General features: G+C 33.1%; 1 protein-coding gene across 1 annotated transcript in view; it reads right to left on the reverse strand.

Annotated features, from left to right (window-relative positions):
* Positions 1 to 3,984: 3,984 nt before the first annotated feature.
* The window catches only part of LOC114336082 (stress-induced-phosphoprotein 1), a 28,038-nt gene continuing 9,504 nt past the window's right edge, over positions 3,985 to 22,518 (reverse strand). The window contains exons 5-6 of the mRNA XM_050644528.1: positions 6,669 to 6,967; positions 3,985 to 4,384 (exon numbers count right to left, since the gene is read on the reverse strand). Coding sequence (XP_050500485.1) covers positions 4,151 to 4,384; positions 6,669 to 6,967 — 533 coding nt within the window. The 3' untranslated portion in view covers positions 3,985 to 4,150. The remainder of the gene's footprint in view (positions 4,385 to 6,668; positions 6,968 to 22,518) is intronic.

Here is a 22,518-nt window from a genome sequence, read left to right on the forward strand (position 1 = left end):
ACGTTTGTGTTTTTTTGTACTATAGATGTACCCACTTCAATCCAATTTGGATCATTTTAGATAAAAGTTTTAATAAATTTATATACCATCTACCTACAAGTGAACTTTTACTTCCTTAGTAAGATAGACATAATCATAGAAACACCAGATATCGATTTAGAGAATATACAGTGTAGCAAAATAATCATAAAAAACTAAATATAAGCAAAATAAGGGACATTTACCAAAATAAAATAAATAAGGTATTACAAAGATACGAAACCCTAAAAAAGGGGGCTCGCTAGATGAAAAACAGAAAAATTAAGGGAAGTAATTTACGAATCAATCATCCATCAATTCAAGAAGTACGGGATGCAATAAAACACCTAAAAAATAATAAATCTCCAGGAAGTGATGGTATATCCGCGGAACTTATTAAATATGGAGGTGCTAGTCTGACTAATCAAATATATAAAATAATACCGAGAGCCTGGAATGAGGAACAAATCCCGGAAGAGTGGTGTGTTGGAATCGTTTGTCCTCTACACAAAAAGGGTGATCAGTTGGAATGTAGAAACTATAGGGGAATAACCCTCCTTAATACAGCTTACAAAATATTTTAGAGTATCTTATATGGTCGCCTAAGTGCACATTCAGAGGAGACCAGAACTTTGTGCTAAGGCAAATACTGGAAAAAATCAATGAATTCAATATCGACACATACCATCTTTTCGTAGATTTTAAATCGGCTATGATAGTGTCCTAAGAAATAAATTGTACGAAGCCATGGATGAATTCCACATCCCTGATAAGATTGGTTAAGGCTACAATGCGTAAAGTCGTTTGCAAAGTCGAAATACAGGGCGAACAATCGCAGGCGTTTGAAACGAATGTTGGGCTGCGACAGGGAGATGCGCTGGCGTGTCTCGTCTACGATTTATTTTTTGAAATAAATGACATCTGGGTAAGTAATGCTTTAAAAGTGCAAAAAAAGTACTGAAATTCAACACAGAATGCCGATGGTACTTGATTTTAAATGGCACGTCTTGCATGAAATGCGCACTTAACGTTAGGTTCAGACAGGACAGAATGACACTTTTCTAGTTAAATAAGAGCAAATCGAATCTTCGTTTCAGTTGACCTTGTAAGCATTTGTATTCTGCTTTAACGAATCATAGATGGCGACACTAGTATATAACCATAACCATATTATGGGCCATTCCACGAACATACGCCTGTTTTGGATTACTTCGACAACGAATATTTTACGGTGCAACATAAGAAGTATGAAAGTAAATGGCGGTAATAATTATTCCAATAAACAACAATGTAATTCGCAATTTACTTTCGTTCTTCTTATTTTGCACAGTAAAATATTCGTTGTCAAAGTAATCCAAAACAGGCGTATGTTCGTGGAATAGGGTATAAAATATATTTTGACTTTATACACTTAACCCGAATACACACTTTCCCCACCTGACCTTGCTAGCATTCATAGACTTGAAAAGTACATTTGACACAATAGATGGAGACCTACTTGATAAAGGTCAAAACAGCTAAAAATACCGAGCAAACTAATATAAGTGGTAAAATCAATATATGAAAATACTAGAGCGAAAGATCAGATGATTTTCTCCTAGAAAGAAAAGTGAAACAAGGAGATAGAATGAGCATCATCATCATCATCTTGGTGCTACAGCCCTTAGAGGGCCTCGACCTTCTCAAGCTTTCTACGCCATTCTGTTCTGTCCCTTGCTTGCATTTTCCAGTTGCCGACTCCGATCTTATCGGCATCCTGTGTTACCTCGTCTTCTCATTCCCACGGGTTGCGCTGTTAGAATATTTTTTATCATGTTCGATTCAGGGGCCCTGGCTGCATGCCCTGCCCACTGCACGCGGTTTCGCTTAATTTTAGTGATAATATCTTTTCCACCAAACGTATGCTTTTAGATATTCTGCAGTTCAAAGTTATATCTACGCCTCCATATTCCGTTCTCACAGACCGCTCCGAATATCTTACGTAGCACCTTTCTTTCAAAAATCGACAGAGCGGATTCATCTGTTTTAGTTAGCGTCCATGCCTCTGATCCATATGTGAGAACGGGGACTATCAATGTTCTATACAGCCTTATACGAGTTTTTTGAGACAGACGTTTGTTAGCTAAGTACTTTGATAGACTATGATAACACCTGTTTGCAATTATTATTCGTCTTTGTATTTCCTCTGATGTGTTATTATTGGGGTTAACCGATGTCCCTAGATATATGAACTCTTTGACCGCTTCGAAGTTTTGGTCATTGATGATTAGATCATTGCGTCAACATTTCCAGCTCTTGTGTTTGTGTTAGTCGCCATGAATTTTGTTTTATTTCGATTTATATGTAACCCCATTCGTTCTGCTGCTGCTACTAGCTCGATTAGGATTTCCGCAGTTCTCGCTCTGGTTCTTGTTATAATGTCCACGTCGTCTGCATATGCTAGAATTTGGACAGATCTATTGAATATTGTTCCCCTGCTATCTATATTAGCGTCTCGTACGACTTTTTCTAATGCTACATTAAAAAGTTGACACGCCAGCGCATCTCCCTGCCTTAACCCCCTATGTATTTCAAATGGGGTTGATGAGTCGTTTTGAATTTTTACTGCTGATATCATCTTCGCCATTGTCACTTTTATTATACATACGAGTTTTTTGGGATTCCTAACTCATTCATAGCTTTGTAGAGACTTCTTCTTAATACACTTTCGATTTTAAAGCTGCTTATGACAATGTATAGATAGAATGAGCCCTCGAATATTTATTCATGTTGTTAAGTCGATCCTTTATTTTGTTTAATTATGCATGCAGAGTTTTAATGTTGACGATGGATAATATTCAAAATATAGAAAACGAAATGAAACTCAGGCGACAGCAGTAATGTAAGTTTACATAGGAAGATGCATAAGGAAGTATGACGAAAAATATTTGAATTTCGCATTTACTTGCATTAGTAAATGAGATGTAGAACTTCCTCAATACACTCTTTATCACAAAGGATTGGAAGTATGGTTCCTAAAATAAACAAAAACGGCTATAATTTCCTGAATTATAATCTAATAAATTTTTTCTTTTCTCTTAATCTTTCTAATAAGAGCCCCAAACGTATGCCGTACATAACGTAACATTTATCTTTTTTTGCTCTTCACTTTTTGTCGGGGCCCGCTCATTCCTCTTGGCGGCCCTGCTTGGAACGTAATTCCACGTGGTATGTGAATCCAAAATTTTTTACAAATACCATTAGAGGATTTCCGAGTACCTACTTGTTTGTACTGTAGAAATGTCACTTATGACGTGTAGTCGACTTACAGGAAATAATGTAAAATAAATGTAGGATTCTTTAAAGACAATCGTAATAAAAATCCGTGTGATGTTCAACAGTTTTAATTAATAAAATAGATAACTAAATTAGATACTACTAAATTGACGAAATGTAAAAGTGTTTGTGTAATTGCGACCAAAATTTACGTGTCCTTGTTCTTACAAAAAGAAATGTATTTAGAGATAATTGCGTCTAATCAATATTATAACCGGCTTGTCATAATATTCGTCTTAAGGCGTCTTTTTACGTCTTATCCCCAATAACACGACTGTCGCGGTTCTTATCTTAAAATCGACTGACGTATTCTTCCCACAATAACCAAAATTATCTTACTGCTAATCTCCTCTTCTCATGGTTTAATTCGCTTTCGTGAGAACTAACCTATTAAAATTGGATCAAAGTATGTACCGACTTTTTCCAATAAACGAAAACCAATAAAATTAGTCAAGGCGGCTACTTATATTTATCTTGCGTCTCAGATAACTCCGATTCCAAATCCCCAAGCCGATCCGCAAATGTGTTCTTATGCGTGAGACTCTTATTTCGTTTTCGTAATAATAATTAAGAAAAATTATAGACAGGAGTCTTAAAAATTAAGGTAAAATATTTACAATTCTACATAAATATTTTAAATAAAACATCGCATTAGGTTTCAGATATCGACTTTAATGGCGTTATAACCTAAAATACAAAAGAAAACTATGGAAACAGTCATTCGAAGTGAAATTCACAAATAAAACATTCTAGTTCGTAAAAAAAAGATATATATATATATATATATATATATATATATATATATATATATAATCAATTAGCGAATTGCGATAAGTCCAGATTCTAAAAGTTTTTGTATTTTAGCAGCAATATCTGGATTCTTTAGATGATCTTGCAGAGCTTTGGGATCGTTCTGCATCTGTTCCAAGATCATTCTCATGGCAGGATCTCTAAGAATGGTCTGGACTTCCGGATCAGCCATAGCCCGCTGTCTGATCTTTTCCGGATCTCCATCTAGATTGGCGTTTTCAATAGTACATGCCCTGTATCCCTATGAACAAAAAAAAACAGTTTAACAAAAAATAGGATCATTAGTATGGTTATTATAAATACAAATGGAAGTTTGGGAGAGAATTTTAGAACAAAGGTTCTAGAGACATCAATAGGAGAAGAACAGTTTGGTTTTACGTTAGGAAAGAGGGCGACGGATGCCTTGTTGAAGTTATACTTCTTTGGGCACGAGGGTGAATTTTAGGGAAAAAAGTTCTTAGGAATGAAATAAGCTACAATTTCATATTTAAACATTTTTTCGCATCTCTGATGCTAATCTTTCTATTCTGAAGAAAAGAGCAACTCCAAACATTCGTTATTCGCTTTTAACTCCATTTTTTGAAGTTATACTTATTTAGGCGCGATTTCATTGAGGGTGAAACTTTATTAATATGCGCGCATGCGCACACTGACAGTATGATATTAGTCGTTATACGGGCTCTGATTGGGTGTTGAAATGATCTGTCAATAATTGTTCAATATGGAGGTTATCGGTAAACAAAAATATTGTATATATTAGTTTTTATTGTTGTGAGGACAGAAATAAAATCAAATTTATAATTATAGTGACTTTTAAATAGTTTTGAAAAGCCGCAGGTACGTAATTCTAAATGTTTCAGTTGTATTCCAATAAAAAATTATCTTCATACCTATCTATTTGGAAAATGAAAAAAAAAATAGTTACCTATTAGTAGGCAATGCTTTAATTTACATAATCTGATTACGAACAAACTTTCTACAAATCTTCATCTAATATATCGTTTTCTTACTCTATATTTTGTTGTATTTTAATTCGACAAAAATCAAACTAATAATTTGATTAAATTCATATAAATAAACAAAATGTCAAAAAGTTTATGATGTAAACGTTTAGTTTGTGTATATTCCCACATGACGTATACGCGAAAGTGGTGCAGTAGGAAATCACTTCGACTTTGGTACGGCGCGATAGACGTGAAGTGGGTTCAAGCCCCAAGCAAGTTGTTATTGTTTTATTTTTTTTTATAGATTTTATGATTGTAAGTATATTGTTATATAATTTTTTTCAGAAAATACGTATTTAATTAAAATTTTTGGCAACAATTATTGTTCAGAAATCATTTGTGGCATTTTTCAATGTGTTTGTGTGTGTTTTATTCTTTTATTTTTTTAATTTTTGGTATTGTTTTAATAAAAATTTTTGGAAAGTAGTAGAGAAACTGTTTAAAGTATATTGATTTCGTTGAAATCATATAATAGAAGTATAACTTCTTACGTGCGTACAAAGTACACACACATTATTTTTTTTAAACTAATCATTATAAGCCGGTCAAACTTCTAGAACATATTAATAATACATAAATAAAGAAGACCAAATAAGGTCAATGACTAATATTGATTAGGGTGGTGATTAGGGGGTTGCTTCCTATCACTTTTTCAGTGAAAGAAATAGAGACTAACATTCTTTTCATTATAAGTCACTTAATTTTTAAGCTAGACACTTTTTTTTATTTCTGGAGATAGATATTTGTAAATACTTTAAATTAGTTTGAACAAGTTATTCCCGAAAAATGCATAGTTTTCCCTTCTTTTGACTTTGAAACTACAATTTTTAGCATTTGACGAAGAAGAGCTAACATAAAATAAAGTATAGCTCGATTACTATTGGTCTTAAAGAAAATAAAAAAAAACAGTTTTTTTATTTTTTGAAAAGATACATTTTTGTTAAGCAAAGTTGTTTTGATAAAACGAAAACTTTTTGAGTTATTAGCAGAAAACGGATTAAAAACTTTGATTTTTTTCGATTAAATCTAACACTTTCGATAGCGAATAAGTCGGAAATTATTAATTTTATCAAAAAAAAATGTATAGAACGTTTTTTGCTTAGAATGAATGTTTTTACCAAATTCTGTTGTTAAAATATAATAAAAAATTTCAACCCCCGAAGTGGGGTGGCAACCACCCCCATGGTAAAAGCGCCTTTCGACAATATAGATTTTGATCCTTGGACTATCCACTACTTATTCTCAAATTTTCAAGCAAATCGATCCATTCTGTAAAAATTACGAGGTTTTGTGCTAATTTAAGCTTCATCACCGGATTTTATCGTTTTTGTAAAAAAATCGTGGCTGCGTAATATTCGCCAATGGACAGAAATCCACAGTAATGAAATGCTTCGCAATGCTGCTAAAAATAGAACATTTTAATCCTGACTATCTAACATCTCACCTAACAAGACACTGTGCAGTAGACGCCTACGCAGAAATGCACGGCACTTTAGAAGAAGAATCTAATAAATACTTTACCTGTAACGCTTCTTGGTTATTCGGATCTAAGTCGAGAGCTTTCTGGAAGGCAGAAATGGCTTTGCTCTGTTGCTGCATACCCTGGAGAATGTGACCTTTTCTTATCCAACCTTTAATAAACTTCGGGTCTAGTTCTACACACTTATCACAGTCTTTCAAGCCTAAATCGAAGGCAGCTAATTTCGTGTAACATGCAGCACGGTTACTGTATAGTTTTGCATCGTCTGGATTACGCTTAATAGCTTCAGTGTAATGCTTCACTGCGGTAGCGTAGTCGCCCTTTTTGAACATATCATTGCCTACAAAAAATGGGCAATATTATGATTTTTCATAAGAATTGTAAAAATTTAAAGACATCCAGGTCGTTTTCTAATATTATTCCCCTTAATAATCTTGTATTTTAGGTAATGAAATAACAAAAACAATTATTGCAACAAAAGGTCTCAAACAGGGATGTGGTCTATCACCTACACTTTTTAACATATACAACGATCATGCTTTAAAAAGATATTATACAAAATATTGAACGATGGGAATACCAGTAAAAAAGAATATTACATTCACTACTTTTCGCCGATGGCAAGTCATTTTTGCACAAGATTCAAGACAGGGAGGATATGGGATAATATATGATAAGGAAATTAAAGGAAGAGTATGAGCTATGGGGACTCCAGATAAATATGAACACAAACCATACATACTCATAGACGTTTCACGACCATGTTAATCTTTCGGATCGAATTAACGCCATCTCTTGATTGGAATGGGAACTAAATTGACACATTTTAGTTACGTGAGAATTTCAAATTATAAATTTTGCGGGATTTTTGATGAAATTTCGCAGGAAATTAAAACAACAGAAAGACAATTCAATGTTTTATTCCATATTTTACTGAAAACTTCAAATATTCCAATTTGTTTTCAAAATGCTAAACACTACTGCTATGTGTCACGTGAAAGCACTGATGTGTATCGAGTTGAATGAAAATTTTTGAAAGAATCTTGTAGGATGATTGTTTAGATAAATATTACCTTATAATCTTTTACAAACTTCCAAAAATATATAGGTCCGAAATGTTGATGACACACTTGTCTATTGGAATAAACTGTTTCAGGATCTATTATATTGTTTTTTTTTTTAAATGTGGAGAAACACAACACGGGATGATCAATGTAAACTAAAAATTCTACTCATAAAAACGGAGAGGAGGTTAATACACTTGATTAAAATTGTGACTAAATCTAATTAAAAACGTAACACCACTATAATAAAATAATTAAGCCACAAACTGTAAAATAAAAAGTAAATTAACAAATTAATTTAATTGTAAACTGTCAGTTGTTAAATATGACAAGAGAATTGACTGACAGCGACATCTCTGGATTGGAATGGTAACTAATTTGCTGTCTTGACCTTGACAATTTACGTGAAACGTCTATGAGTATGTATGGTTTGTGAATATGAATAAGACCGAATATACCCTATTCCACGAACATACGCCTGTTTTGGATTACTTCGACAACGAATATTTTACTGTGCGAAATAAGAAGAACGAAAGTAAATTGCAAATTACATTGTTGTTTATTGGAATAATTATGAGCGCCATTTACTTTCGTACTTCTTATGTTGCACAGTAAAATATTAGTTGTCGAAATAATCCAAAACAGGCGTATGTTTGTGGAATGGCCCATACTTAAATTATGTATTAGATATGAGGTTGCAGGTTTGAACTTAAGTTTAGAAGAGTTTTAAATATTTAGGTTCAATGATAAGCCGAGATGGTACTCATTATATGAAAGATATACAAATGAAAATAGCACGGGGAAAACAAGCCACGAAAGCACTCCATGGAGTGATATGGAACAACACTTCCAAACAACTAACCAAAGAAAACAAAAAAATGGTCTTTCAGAGCATAGTGTTGAATATTACCCTATATAGGGTGAGGCAGATAAAATATCCCGAGAACTAAGGGTAAGAGGATCATGAAAATTAAAATACAGGGGTTTTGAAGTATGAACTATTTAATGAAAATATTTTGGTCTCTTTGCTGCTTCCGGTTACACCGGAAGTTGATTGTAACTTCGTTTTTTTTAATGGGACACCCTATATACTTTTACATTTTTGGATTCTGCTCGATGTCTTCTTTCTTAAAATATGAGGTTTTGTAATATTATACAGGGTAGTTTAAAAAATAATTACGGTTTTTAATAAATTTTATAGCAAACTTCACACCCTGTAGAATTGTACTGATCTGATATCAAAAACTCCATTTAGGTTTAAGTGATTTTTAATATAGTCTATTATTATTAAAAATTATTAATATAGCGAAATGTTTAATTTTAGTATACAGGATTGGTCGAAACTCGGAATGAGTATTTTCTGAGTTTTCTTAAATGGAACACCCTGTATTTTAGTATTGTAGTGAAATGATATTTTATAGTACTTTTTTATTTCTTAAGCATTCCCTATACCTAACTGCATTAATTTGTAAGTTATTCGTAGTTCTTTAAGCCAAACATTAATTTCAACAAAAATTACGTGAAATTTTATTAGGTTTGCCGTGAAAATATTCAATCATAAATAATTTTTTGAAAATAAATACATGTTAATCTAGAATGATCCTTAATTTATTAATATTGGATGAGATTACCAAAATGCCTACGTTGTTAAGATTGTTGGTGCATAAGATATTAATAAAATCAAACCATATTCTACCTAGTTGGCTATGGCTTTGACACTAAACTTGATTAAACATTAGACATTGTATTATTTTTATAGTTTCAGTTGCTTTGTTACCATTACTAATATAAATTTTTGTAATGGGGAACTGATTAGTAAAGTTTTTGATGAGAGTGTAACAAAAATGTACTACTAGCAATAAGAATTTATCATCTGCAACTCCCTGATAGACGACAACCAAGAAGAGAAACTTTTCAGAGTTTACTAGAATAGTTTCGACGTACTAGACACTTAGATTACGAGAACGTTCATACTAATATGTAGATTCTCAGTGACACTAACATTTAATTCATTTTAATCATTAACAATAGTTTTTGTTCGATCAGAATTCTCGTAATCTAAATGTCCAGTACGTTGAAACCGCTCTAGTAAATTTTGAAATGTTTCTCTTTTTGGTTATCATCTATCATGGAATTGCTGATGATAAATTCTTATTGCTAGTAGCATATTTTTATTTGTTATACTCTTCTAGAACAAAAAACATCTTAATCAGTTCCTGATTAGAAAAAATCATATTAGTAATGGTAGCAAAGCAACTGGAACTTCAAAAATAGTAGAATGTTTAAGCAAAGCAAATGTTTAAGCATATTTAGTGTCAAAGTCATAGCCAACTAGATATAATATTGTATGTTGTTCTGAAGCTATTTTCTTGTGGCATTTTTATAATCAAGTATATTCAAATGGGAAATAAGCCACAATTTTACCTAAAAATGATTTTATTAACGTTTCGACGCCCAAGTCGGGTGTCGTTGTCAAAATACAAAATAATACTAAATAAATAAAAATGTTGTTGCTTAGTAAAAAATTCTTCTAATAATTTATTTAATCTGACTCATTTATATCGGCAATTCAGACACGTATTATACATTTTAAAGTAGACCACTTTAAAATGATATTGCCAATATTGATGAGTTGCGTTCCTGGGACGACTTTACTAAAAGATAGTTCATTCGATTACATGAAATCAATCCCAACTCAAGAATATCCGCCACAAAAAATCATAGCATGTGATCTGTCTTTAAAAAGACAACCAAATGCAACGGTGGCACTGAAATTCTCGCGTTAGAGATTCCATAGTAAATCACGAGGGAAAACCAGGAAAAACCTCGTGATACTATCCCGAGATCGTAAGTATTTGGGTTTACATTTAGTTTACTCTCAAAACTAATACCAAATTCTGACTTGATATTTTAAATTTTAAATATGTACTAACTCGATATGTTACTGATTTACTAATTGTGGTATTTTCTTTCTATTAAAGGTTACCCATATTAAAGGAGGAAGTCAATAGAAAGAAAACACCACAATTAGTAAATCAGTAACATATCGAGTTAGTACATATTTAAAATTTAAAATATTAAGTCAGAATTTGGTATTAGTTTTGAGAGTAAACTAAATGTAAACCCAAATACTTACGATCTCGGGATAGTATCACGAGGTTTTTCCTGGTTTTCCCTCGTGATTTACTATGGAATCTCTAACGCGAGAATTTCAGTGCCACCGTTGCATTTGGTTGTCTTTTTAAAGACAGATCACATGCTATGATTTTTGTGGCGGATATTCTTGAGTTGGGATTGATTTCATGTAATCGAATGAACTATCTTTTAGTAAAGTCGTCCCAGGAACGCAACTCATCAATATTGGCAATATCATTTTAAAGTGGTCTACTTTAAAATGTATAATACGTGTCTGAATTGCCGATATAAATGAGTCAGATTAAATAAATTATTAGAAGAATTTTTTACTAAGCAACAACATTTTTATTTATTTAGTATGATTTTGTATTTTGACAACGACACCCGACTTGGGCGTCGAAACGTTAATAAAATCATTTTTAGGTAAAATTGTGGCTTATTTCCCATTTGAATATACTTGATTATAATATTGTATGTTTTTATTAATATTAAACACACCAAAAATCTTAACTACGAAGGTATTTTGATCTATCAACCAGTATTAATAAATTAAGGGTCAGTCGAGATTAATATGTGTTTATTTTCGAAAAATTATTTATGATTGAATATTTTCACGGCAAACCTAATAAAATTTCACGTAATTTTTGTTGCAATTAATGTTTGGTTTAAAGAACTACGAATAACTTACAAATTAAAGCAGTTAGGTATAGGGAATGCCTAAGAAATATAAAAGTACTATAAAATATCATTTCATTACAATACTAAAATAGAGGTTGTTCTATTTAAGAAAACTCAGAAAATACTCATTCTGAGTTTCGACCAACCCTGTATACTAAAATTAAATATTTGGCTATATTAATAATTTTTAATAATAATAGACTATATTAAAAATCACTTGAACATAAATGGAGTTTTTGATATCAAATCAGTACAATTCTACAGGGTGTGAAGTTGGCTACCAAATTTATAAAAAACCGTAATTATCTTTTAAACTACCCTGTATAATATTACAAAACCTCATATTTTAAGAAAGAAGACATCGAGCAGAATCCAAAAATGTAAAAATATACAGGGTGTCGCATTAAAAAAACGAAGTTAACTTCCGGTATAACCGGAAGCAGCAGAGACCAAAATATTTTCATTAAATAGTTCATACCTCAAAACCCCTGTATTTTAATTTTCATGATCCTCTTACCTTTAGTTCTCGAAATATTTTAAATAGGCCCTTTATCTGCCTCACCCTGTATAAAGTATGGCCAATGAAAAGAACAATACGAAATTAAATACAAACAGTTGAATTGGACTTTATAAGATGTCTACAAATCACCAGAGAGGATGGAATAAGAACAAATTAGATATGCACAGAATGGAAGTAGAATGCTCAGTTACAAAAAAGTTGGAAAACAGAGCCCTACAGTGACAAAGAATGCCAGAGCACAGGTGGCAGAAAAGATTACTGGACTGGGACCCGCGGGGTGGAAGACGAAAAGGAAGACCTGCTGTGAGATGGAAAACTCACATAGGAAATGCTATGATAGATAGAGACCTCAGAGATGGCGACTGGTAGAATAGAGTGCTGTGGAGGACGAAAACGGCGAACTCATGATGGGAAAAAGCCGAAGAAGAAGATAATATTTTGTTTTATAAATCGGATTGAAATAAAATTTTGAAGTGAATACTTCTTATCGTTCGCCTAGCACTTGAATGGGCACGAAATAATATTTAGCCTGATCAAGACGTTTGTAATACTAACCTTGAAAGTAATATACATACACCTACATTTATTATAAAAAATAAAATAACATTTAACAAACGTCATCATATTTTGTTTATAACTTTTTTATAACAACTCGAGAATATTATGATCGATTTGGATAATTTTGATTTTGAAATATTTGTAGAAGTCCAAGGAAGGTTTAAAAGATGAGAAAATAATAATATGATGAAATTTTAAGGAAAATAGTAAAAACAACAATTTTATTTTTACATACAAACAGTCAAACAGTTATTTGGTTATATATATTTTGGATTTATGTCACTAAAACTGTGGCTATCTTCACATCTATTTAGTTTTTTTTTTACTTCTGGAGTTCGATACTCTGCTGAGGAGAAATTTTTTGAAGTTATACTTCTTTACCGGCGATATGAGGGTGAATTTTTATATGTTAAAACCTATGATCCCGGCGCATGCGCATTATAACTTTGTTCTGATTGGATGTTCAAATGACATAACAAAAATTATTCAATATGGCGGCTGTGGCACAGCTGTAGTTAGATTATTAATGGTTATTGCGTTTTAAAATTTGTGTGAAAAGAAACAACAAACAGAAGTTAGTTAATAGTTATACTGCCTTTTTAAATAGTTTTCATATACCTATATTTTTGGACTTTCGGATTATTTTGGACAAGAAAAACTCATTCTAATTTGGTAACTAGTTTTTATTATAATCATATTGTAATTATACATTTGGATTAGGTTGAAATACAGTAGAGCGTCGATTATCCGAACTAATTGGGGGACATAGGTGTTCGGAAAACCGATTTGTTCGGATAATCGAACTACAATATAATGATACATATTTATAGTCATACATATTTATCCACAAGTGAATAAAAGCCATATTTATATACCTACATATTTATTTATATCTTGATAATGACAACTAGCAACTAAACAAAAAAGTGCAGTCTTTGCAACAACATAATTATTTTTGGACACAATATTAAAGAAAATTGAAGATATTTTAAGCGTCAATTATTAACGCTTGCTCGGTATTCGAGTGCGGGACGCGGGAGTCGATAGTTCGAATAAGCGGTCGTTCGGTTGATCGACGTTCGGATAATCTACGCTCTACTGTACATTTATTTTCTCAAGAATGGGGATTTTAGAGAGAAATCCCAAATTAGGTCCGATTTTTATTTTTAAATTATGATTTTTTGGCGTAGATTTATTTATCTAGTAGGTATGTAATGCTTTGATTTACATACTTAATTTGATTACCAACAAAAGTTCTACCAATCTTCATCTAATATATTGTTTTCTTACTGTTTTGTTATATTTTAATATTTTCTTCCACAAAATTTAAACTACATAATTTAATTATATTCAAAACAACTGTCAAACAGTAAAACGTTCAGTTACCCTATTTTTCCACATGACAAATAATGTGGAATTGGACGAGTGAGTCTAGGCTTCGATTACGAATCAAAGCGCCACGAAATTCACGGGTTCGATTCCCGATGCAAGTTTTTATTTTTTTATGCATTTTATGATTGTACAGTATTTCTCATGATCATCTTTCAGTGAGTCACAGTTTTTCGATTTCTTTCTAACGCATTAAATTGTATGTTACAGAAAAAAAGGCACGTCGGTGATTACATTTCATCGGTGACATTTTTATAACATTTATTCTAGTTATTCTAGTTGTCGATAGATGGCGCCATAATAAAAAAATATTTTTTTTTAATTAGATAAATAATATTACAAATATAATCTGTATAATTTATAAGACTATACAAATCAAAGAAAATACCATTTTATAAATGCAAGAAACACATTTGATTTGTTTTTATTCCAAATTGAAAATAAAATGTGACAACTGTCAGATTGAACTAAAATGTCATGTTAGAATAAATGTCATAAATGTGTATTATCACGGACTTACCCTTTTTCCTATCATTTGTTACGCACTGAAAAATGATCATGAAAAGGACAATAAGTATATTTGTTATATAATTTCTTTTTTCAGAAAATGCGTATTTAAAATTTTTGCCAACAATTATTATCGTTCAGAAATCATTTTTTCTTTGTGGCATTTTTCAATGTGTTTGTGTGCGTTTTATTCTTTTATTTTTTTTAATTTTTGGTATTGTCTTAAAAATCACATAATATGTAGTAGAAGTATAACTTCTTACGTGCGTACAAAGTACACACACATTCTTTTTTTGTTTTTAAAATTCATTAATTGTTTATTATTGAAGTGCATACTTCTTATCGCTCGGTCATCATCATCATTCTCTTTGCCTTATCCCTATGCGGGGTCGGCTTCCCTAATTGCATTTCTCCACACAATTCTATCTTGGGCCATATCAATGTTAATCCCCTTTACCAACATGTCCTGCCTTATCGTCTCCCCCCAGGTCTTCTTTGGTCTTCCTCTCCTACTCCTTCCAGGAATCTGCACTTCAGCTATTCTTCGTATTGGGTGGTTAACGTCTCGACGTTGAACATGACCAAACCATCTTAACCTATGCTCTCTCATTTTGGCATCAATTGGTGCCACACCTAGACTTCCCCTAATATACTCATTTCTAATTTTATCCTTCTTTGTCACTCCACTCATCCATCTAAGCATTCTCATTTCCGCCACATGCATTCGCTGTTCCTCTTTCTTTTTCACTGCCCAACATTCAGTTCCGTACATCATAGCTGGTCTTATGGCTGTTTTATAGAATTTTCCCTTCAGCTTCATTGGAATTTTTCTGTCACACAACACACCACTCGCTTCTTTCCACTTCATCCATCCAGCCCTAATTCTACTGCATGCATCTCCATCTATTTCTCCATTACTCTGTAATACCGATCCTAGGTACTTAAAACTATTGCTTTTTACAATCATTTCACCATCTAAAGATACCATTTTATTTGTAGTAGCTCCATCTTTAAATGAACATTCCAGATACTCTGTTTTTGTCCTACTAAGTTTTAAACCTTTTTCCTCCAGAGCTTGTCTCCACTGTTCCAGTTTTTGTTCTAAGTCTCTTTCACTATTTCCTACTAACACGACATCATCAGCATACATTAAGCACCATGGAATGTTACCCTGTATTTTCGCTGTTATCTGGTCCAAAACTAATGAGAATAAATACGGACTAAGCACAGAACCTTGATGCAATCCTACTTTCACATGAAATTTATCAGTCTCTCCCACACCTGTCCTAACACTAGTCGTTACTCCCTCATACATATCCCTCACAATCTTTACATATTCACCAGGGACTCCTTTCTTATTGAGTGCCCACCACAGAATCTCTCGAGGAACTCTATCATATGCTTTCTCAAGATCAATGAATACCATATGAGCGTTTGTTTCTTTACTCCTGTATTTTTCCATCAACTGCCTTATAGTGAAAATTGCATCTGTTGTTGATCTACCCTGCATAAAGCCAAATTGATTCTCGGATATTTCGGTCTCTTCACGTATCCGTCTATCAATTACTCTTTCCCATATTTTCATGGTGTGGCTAAGCAGTTTTATAGCCCTGTAATTTGTACATTGTTGTATATCTCCCTTGTTTTTGTAAACAGGTACCAGTATACTGCTTCTCCATTCGTCTGGCATTTGTCCAACTTCCATAATTCTATTAAATAGACCTGCTAGCCACCTTGTTCCTGTCTCTCCCAATGCTCTCCATACTTCCCCAGGAATATCATCTGGTCCTACCGCTTTTCCTTTCTTTATTTTTTGAAGCGCTTGAGCCACTTCCTCATTGGTTATTTTGGTGACCATTGCTGCTACTGTCTCCGTTGACTCTACAGGCTGTCTGTCAAATTCTTCATTTAATAAGCTGTCAAAGTACTTTCTCCATCTCTTTTTGACATCCCTTTCGTGAACTAGTATTTTATTATTTTCATCTCGGATACATCTAATCTGATTAAAATCTTTTGCTTTCTTTGCTCTCTGTTTGGCTATTTTATATATCTTCGTTTCGCCTTCCCTGGTATCAAGTTGATCGTATAGGTTTGAATACGCTTCTGCTTTAGCTTTTGCTACTGCTACTTTCGCTTCCTTTTTGGCGACCATATAGTTTTGAAGATCTATGTCCGATCTGGTTTCTTGCCACTTTTTATATAATTTTCTCTTCTCTTTTATTTTTCCTTGTACTTCATTTGACCACCACCAAGTCTCTTTATCTTCAAACTTCTTTCCTGACGTTTTCCCAAGTATTTCAATAGCCGTCTCTCTAATAATATTGGCCATTTTTCTCCAAATTGTGTTAGGGCTTCCTTTCATGTTCCAACATATTTTTTCTACTATTCTTTCCCTGAATAGACCTTCCTTCTCATCTTTTAGCATCCACCACTTGATTTTTTGTGGTCCTCTCCGATATTTTTGTTTAGTTTCGCTTTTTACTTCGATTTCCAGAACAAGCAGCTTATGTTGTTGGCTTACTGTCTCACTAACTATTACCTTGCAGTCCTTGCATTCACGTATGTCTTCTTTCCTTATCATGAAGTAGTCTATTTGGGATTGATGTTGTCCACTTTTGTAGGTAATAAGTTGAGTTTCTCTCTTTTTAAAGAATGTGTTAACAATCGCCATATCCAATGCTGTTGCTAATTCTAGCATGTCATCTCCAGCTTCATTTCTAGTTCCAAAGCCTAATCCCCCATGTATTGTTTCATATCCTGTCTTGGCTTGGCCCACATGTGCATTGAAATCACCTCCTATTATAACTTTCTCCTCCGCTGGAATATCACTCAGTATGTCTCCCAATTGATCATAGAAAGCTCTTCTTTCATTCTCACCCAGACCTGTTTGAGGAGCATACACACACACAACATTCAATACCTCTTTATCAATTACAAATTTCACTGACATCATTCTATCACTCGTTCTTACAACTTCTACTACGTTATCTTTCATTTCACTATCAGCAATTATACCAACTCCATTTCTAGTGTTACTACTCCCTACATACCACAATTTATATCCATCACCTAGTTCTTTCGCCCTTTGTCCTTTCCACCTAGTTTCTTGAATACAAGCAATTTGAACTCTTCTTCGTTTGAGCGCATCCACTAACTCCAGACTCTTACCTGTAAGACTACCAAGATTCCAAGACCCTATCCTGATTTTTCTAACCTGTAATGGTGTTCCCCCTGAGATAGTCCTCACCCGGAGATCCGAATGGAGGCTCATTTTACTTCCGGAACATTTTACCTCAGGAGATGCCATCATTTCAGTATAAGTTTTTATTTCGTTTGGAGAAGGTCTTTTCATTATTATGTAGTGTAGGAAACAGAGGTTGAACCTTGCAAAATGGACACAAGTCCGGTTTTATTTTTTTTCTGGCATATCAAGGGGTGCTTATTATAAGACTAACTTTTTCTGAAAAAATTTCGTCCCGGAACCCCCCTTTTCACCCCTTTAAATGGGGTAATTTATGGTTTTTGCAGAACGTAGCCCTTCCTGTACCTTTTACAAAAAATTTCTTTTATAGAAATATGAAGAGGACTATATTTTCTACGATTTATTTCCGACAGCATCTCTCTATCATACACCGTTTAGCAAGGGTGGCGCCCCAAAGTTGACAAGTTTTTAAAAAAGATGTTTTTAGAAAAAATATATTTTTCGCTATCTGTAAAGGAAATTAAAAAGAAATGCTACGGAGATTATTCACAAATATATGGTTGATTTTTTCCTATAGGTTTCACTTAAGGGTAATTGCCTTTTTTTTAATTACAGGGTGTTACATTTTAAAAAACCCCTTTTTATACCATCTGAACCGTTTATGCTAGAGTAAAAAGACTTTCAGCGATTACCCATGTACTGGTGTTATTTACAAATTTGTATAATGCACCCCCATTTTTTCCCCGGAACCACCCAAAAAAGAAGAAGAATTAATAAATAAAGTGATTTTCTTGGAATCCTTCACACACAATGCCCTTCATTAATATGCTTCATATATCATTTTGTGCAAGTTATTATTACCCATGCATGGACACTAAACGCGATTTCCTAGTGCAACCCTTGTAACCAAAAACAATAAATAAAATGGGGGGTTAAAATTTTTTTTTTTGTTTTTTGCTTTTTGATCCATATGGACATATGCTTCATCAATAGTGCTTTTCAAAAATATATATGGTTATTGCAACATCCCTGCGCAACCCACCCCTATCCTTGAAAATATACTGCAGAAACTACCCCTATACCTTATCCAGCATGTTTTTACGATTTTCTCATTACCTATTCATTTTTTTTAAACAAAACTTATACAAGGTTAAAGACCACTATTTACTCTAAAAATTAGGTCCTATTCATTTTTTTCGTTTAAGCAACCGTTACGGCACAGTGGCGCCGTAAACCTCATATATGCTTTGACGGGCTCCAGTTTTTGTTTATTTTTTCGTCATCTGTTTGTTTTATTGATAAAGTACTTATGTAAAATAAAACAACACAGTGTAACCTACAAATCATGACCTATGCACATTTTACATTCTTTGCTCCTCAAAGCTACAGTGGTGGCCCAAAATAAATTTTTTCATATTTTCGCCACCTACACTCATTTTATTGCGTTAATGCTACCTTAATAGCACAATATTCACCCCTAAGTGGTCGCTAAGCAGTGGCGGATCCAGGGAGGGGTGATGGGGGCGATCACCCCCACCCCTCTCAAACCAAGTGATATTATATTTGAAGATTATAAAAATATTCATTTTTTTTATAGAAATACTTATATAATATTAATATTATTTTTATAAGAATGACTTTTTATGCTTTAGCGACAGTAGCGGATCCAGCATCGTTAAGAGGGGGGTGCCAATTGGTTAAATTTCTATAAAAATAAATGAATATTTTTATAATCTTTGAATATAATATGACTTGGTTTGAGAGGGGGGGGAGGTGTTCACCCCCATCACCCCTCCCTGGATCCGCCACTGCGCAGCGACCACCTAAGGGTAAATATTGTGCTGTTAAGGTAGCATTAATGCAATAAAATGCATGTAGGTGGCGAAAATATGCAAAAATTTATTTTGGGCCACCACTGTGGCTTTGGGGAGCAAAGAATGTAAAATGTGCATAAGTCATAATTTGTAGGTTACACTGTGTTGTTTTATTTTGCATAAGTACTTTATCAATAAAACGAACAGATGACGAAAAAAAAAACAAAAACTGGAGCCCGCCAAAGCATATAGGAGGTTTACGGCGCCACTGTGCCGTAACCGTTGCTTATACGAAAAAATGAATAGGACATAATTTTTAGAGTAAATAGTGGTCTTTAACCTTGTATAAGTTTTGTTTAAAAATAATACATAGGTAATGAGAAAATCGTAAAAACATGCTCGCCAAGGGATAGGGGTAGTTTCTGCAGTACATTTTCAAGGATAGGGGTGGTTTTCGCAGAGATGTTGCAATAACCATATATATTTTTGAAAAGCACTATTGATGAAGCATATGCCCATATGGATCAAAAAGCAAAAAACAAAAAAAAAATTTTCAACCCCCCATTTTATTTATTTTTTTTTGCTTAAGGGGTTGCACTAGGAAATTGCTTTTGGTGTCCATGCATGGGTAATAATAATGTCCACAAAATGATGTACGAAGCATATTAATAAAGGGCATTGTGTGTGAAGGATTACAAGAAAATCAATTTATTTATTAATTCTTCTTTTTTTTGGGGTGGTTCCGGGGAAAAAATGGGGGTGCATTATACAAATTTGTAAATAGCATCAGTACATAGGTAATCGCTGAAAGTCTTTTTAGTCTAGCATAAACGGTTCAGATGGTATAAAAAGAGGTTTTTTAAAATGTAACACCCTGTAATTAAAAAAAGGGCAATTATCCTTAAGTAAAACCTATACCAAAAAATCAGTCAATTATTTGTGAATAATTGCCGCAGGATTTCTTCTTAATTTCCGTTACAGTTAGGGAAAAATATATATTTTTTAAAAACATCTTTTTTAATAACTTGTCAACTTTAGGGCGCCACCCCCGCTAAACGGTGGATGATAGAGAGATGGTGTTAGAAATAAATCGTAGAAAATATAGTCCTCTTCATATTTCTATAAAAGAAATTTTTTGTAAAAGTTACAGGAAGGGCTACGTTTCGCAAAAACCACAAATTACCCCCTTTAAAGGGGTGAAAAGGGAGGTTCCGGGGCGAAATTTTTTCAGAAAAAGTTAGTCTTATAATAAGTACCCCTTGATATACCAGAAAAAAAATAAAACCGGACTTGTGTCCATTTTGCAAGGTTCAACCTTTGTTTCCTACACTAATGGCCTGAAAAGATTTTTGGATATTTGATGCCTGAATGCCTTTTCTATCAGCACCATACCCTGCCCTGTCCTGCACGTTTAGCCAATACACCACCAATGCAACCAAAGTGCAGTATTACCCCACACCCGCCTGCATTTTTCTGTATAGGCCAGGATCCCTACTGTAAGGACTGCCCTATAAGCCAATGTATTGTTGCCCGTATCCCGCCACTAGGAGGCACGTACTTCATTCGGGATACTTCTTATCGCTCGGTATGCCTGTATATTTTTGCACGGGTCCAAATCAATATCATAATGTGACCGAGACGCAGTAAAATATACATAATATATATACATACATATACACTTATTACTCTGTTCATCGACTTATGCATACTATTTTTTTAAATATAATGATGATCAATATAAAATCAATACATACGATATAAAAATGATAATAAATAAAATAAAACGGAATTAAAATATTTAACAAATTTTGATAATTACTAATAAAATCATTAAACAAAATTTTTAAAGAAAAAATTAAGATTTTTATATTTTAAAGAACTTAAATGTATGATGTTATCATAAAAAAGATTAACAATTTCATTAAGCCACACACAGTAATAACGCGGTATAACAAGTATTCACTTCTGTCAGCACTCCCCAAGTGCTACGCTCCGGTTTTTTTAAATACAGTAGAACCTCGATTATCCGTCAGGGCCCCGGACCAAGGGTATGACGAATAATCGAAAAGACGGTTAACAGAACATTAAAAAAAATTAAAAATTCATAGTACAACTCTCAAATTTCATTTGTATGTTTTGTTTGTACAGGGATTTGTGTTCGTACAATCGAATCAATTTAAAATATTCTGAAATCTTTGTTTGTTTTACTGTTGCTTCACATTTTGCGACGGCTGAATTTCTTAATCGGCATAAGATCATGCAATCTACTTTATTGGCTTCTTCTTGTTGAGAGTACCACTCGATGAATTATTGCATGTGCGATACAGCTTAGATTATTTACGCAAATCTTTGTCAGTTACAATAGGTTCATCAACATAGCTACAGTAAAATTCCAAGTCTGTGTCAGCTTCTGAATCTGTTTGGTCCGCCTTTGTTGCCATTTCAACGATTTCTTTATCTGTCAGCAATGGATAGCCGTTTGTGTCCTTATCACAAAACAAATTAACTTTTTTTTAATTTTTTTGCATTAAAATTTTTGCTTATGTAGTCAATACAACGTCTGTATGTACCCTGACGGTTAACAGAGGTGGCGGTTAATGGAGAGACAGATAATCGAGGTTCCACTGTATTATCGTTAATTTGACATAATTTGACAATATTATATAAACAAATATAACTTTTATGCATTTATAAAATATATACATGACAACTTCTCTTAAATAATTAATTCACTTTTAATTAATTAGTATTACGATATTGTAATAAAATCGATTTATTGCATGAATATAAATATGTTTACTTTAACACACAAAAAACAGGATAATGATATGTACTTAAATCCTCATAATATAAAAACAAAATTAAATATATTTTTCTAAATAATCGATCTTGGTTTTGATTTGGTATCCACAAGAATAATGATCGCGTGTTTTACCAGTGCCTATATATAACTAGGTACATTGCAACAGTGCTGTGCAATTAAAAAACTCCTGCAACTTAACGATAACTCCTCGAAAATCAAAA

The sequence above is a fragment of the Diabrotica virgifera genome, chromosome 2, assembly GCF_917563875.1.
Source record: "Diabrotica virgifera virgifera chromosome 2, PGI_DIABVI_V3a".
In the NCBI taxonomy this organism is placed as follows: Eukaryota; Metazoa; Arthropoda; class Insecta; order Coleoptera; family Chrysomelidae; genus Diabrotica; species Diabrotica virgifera.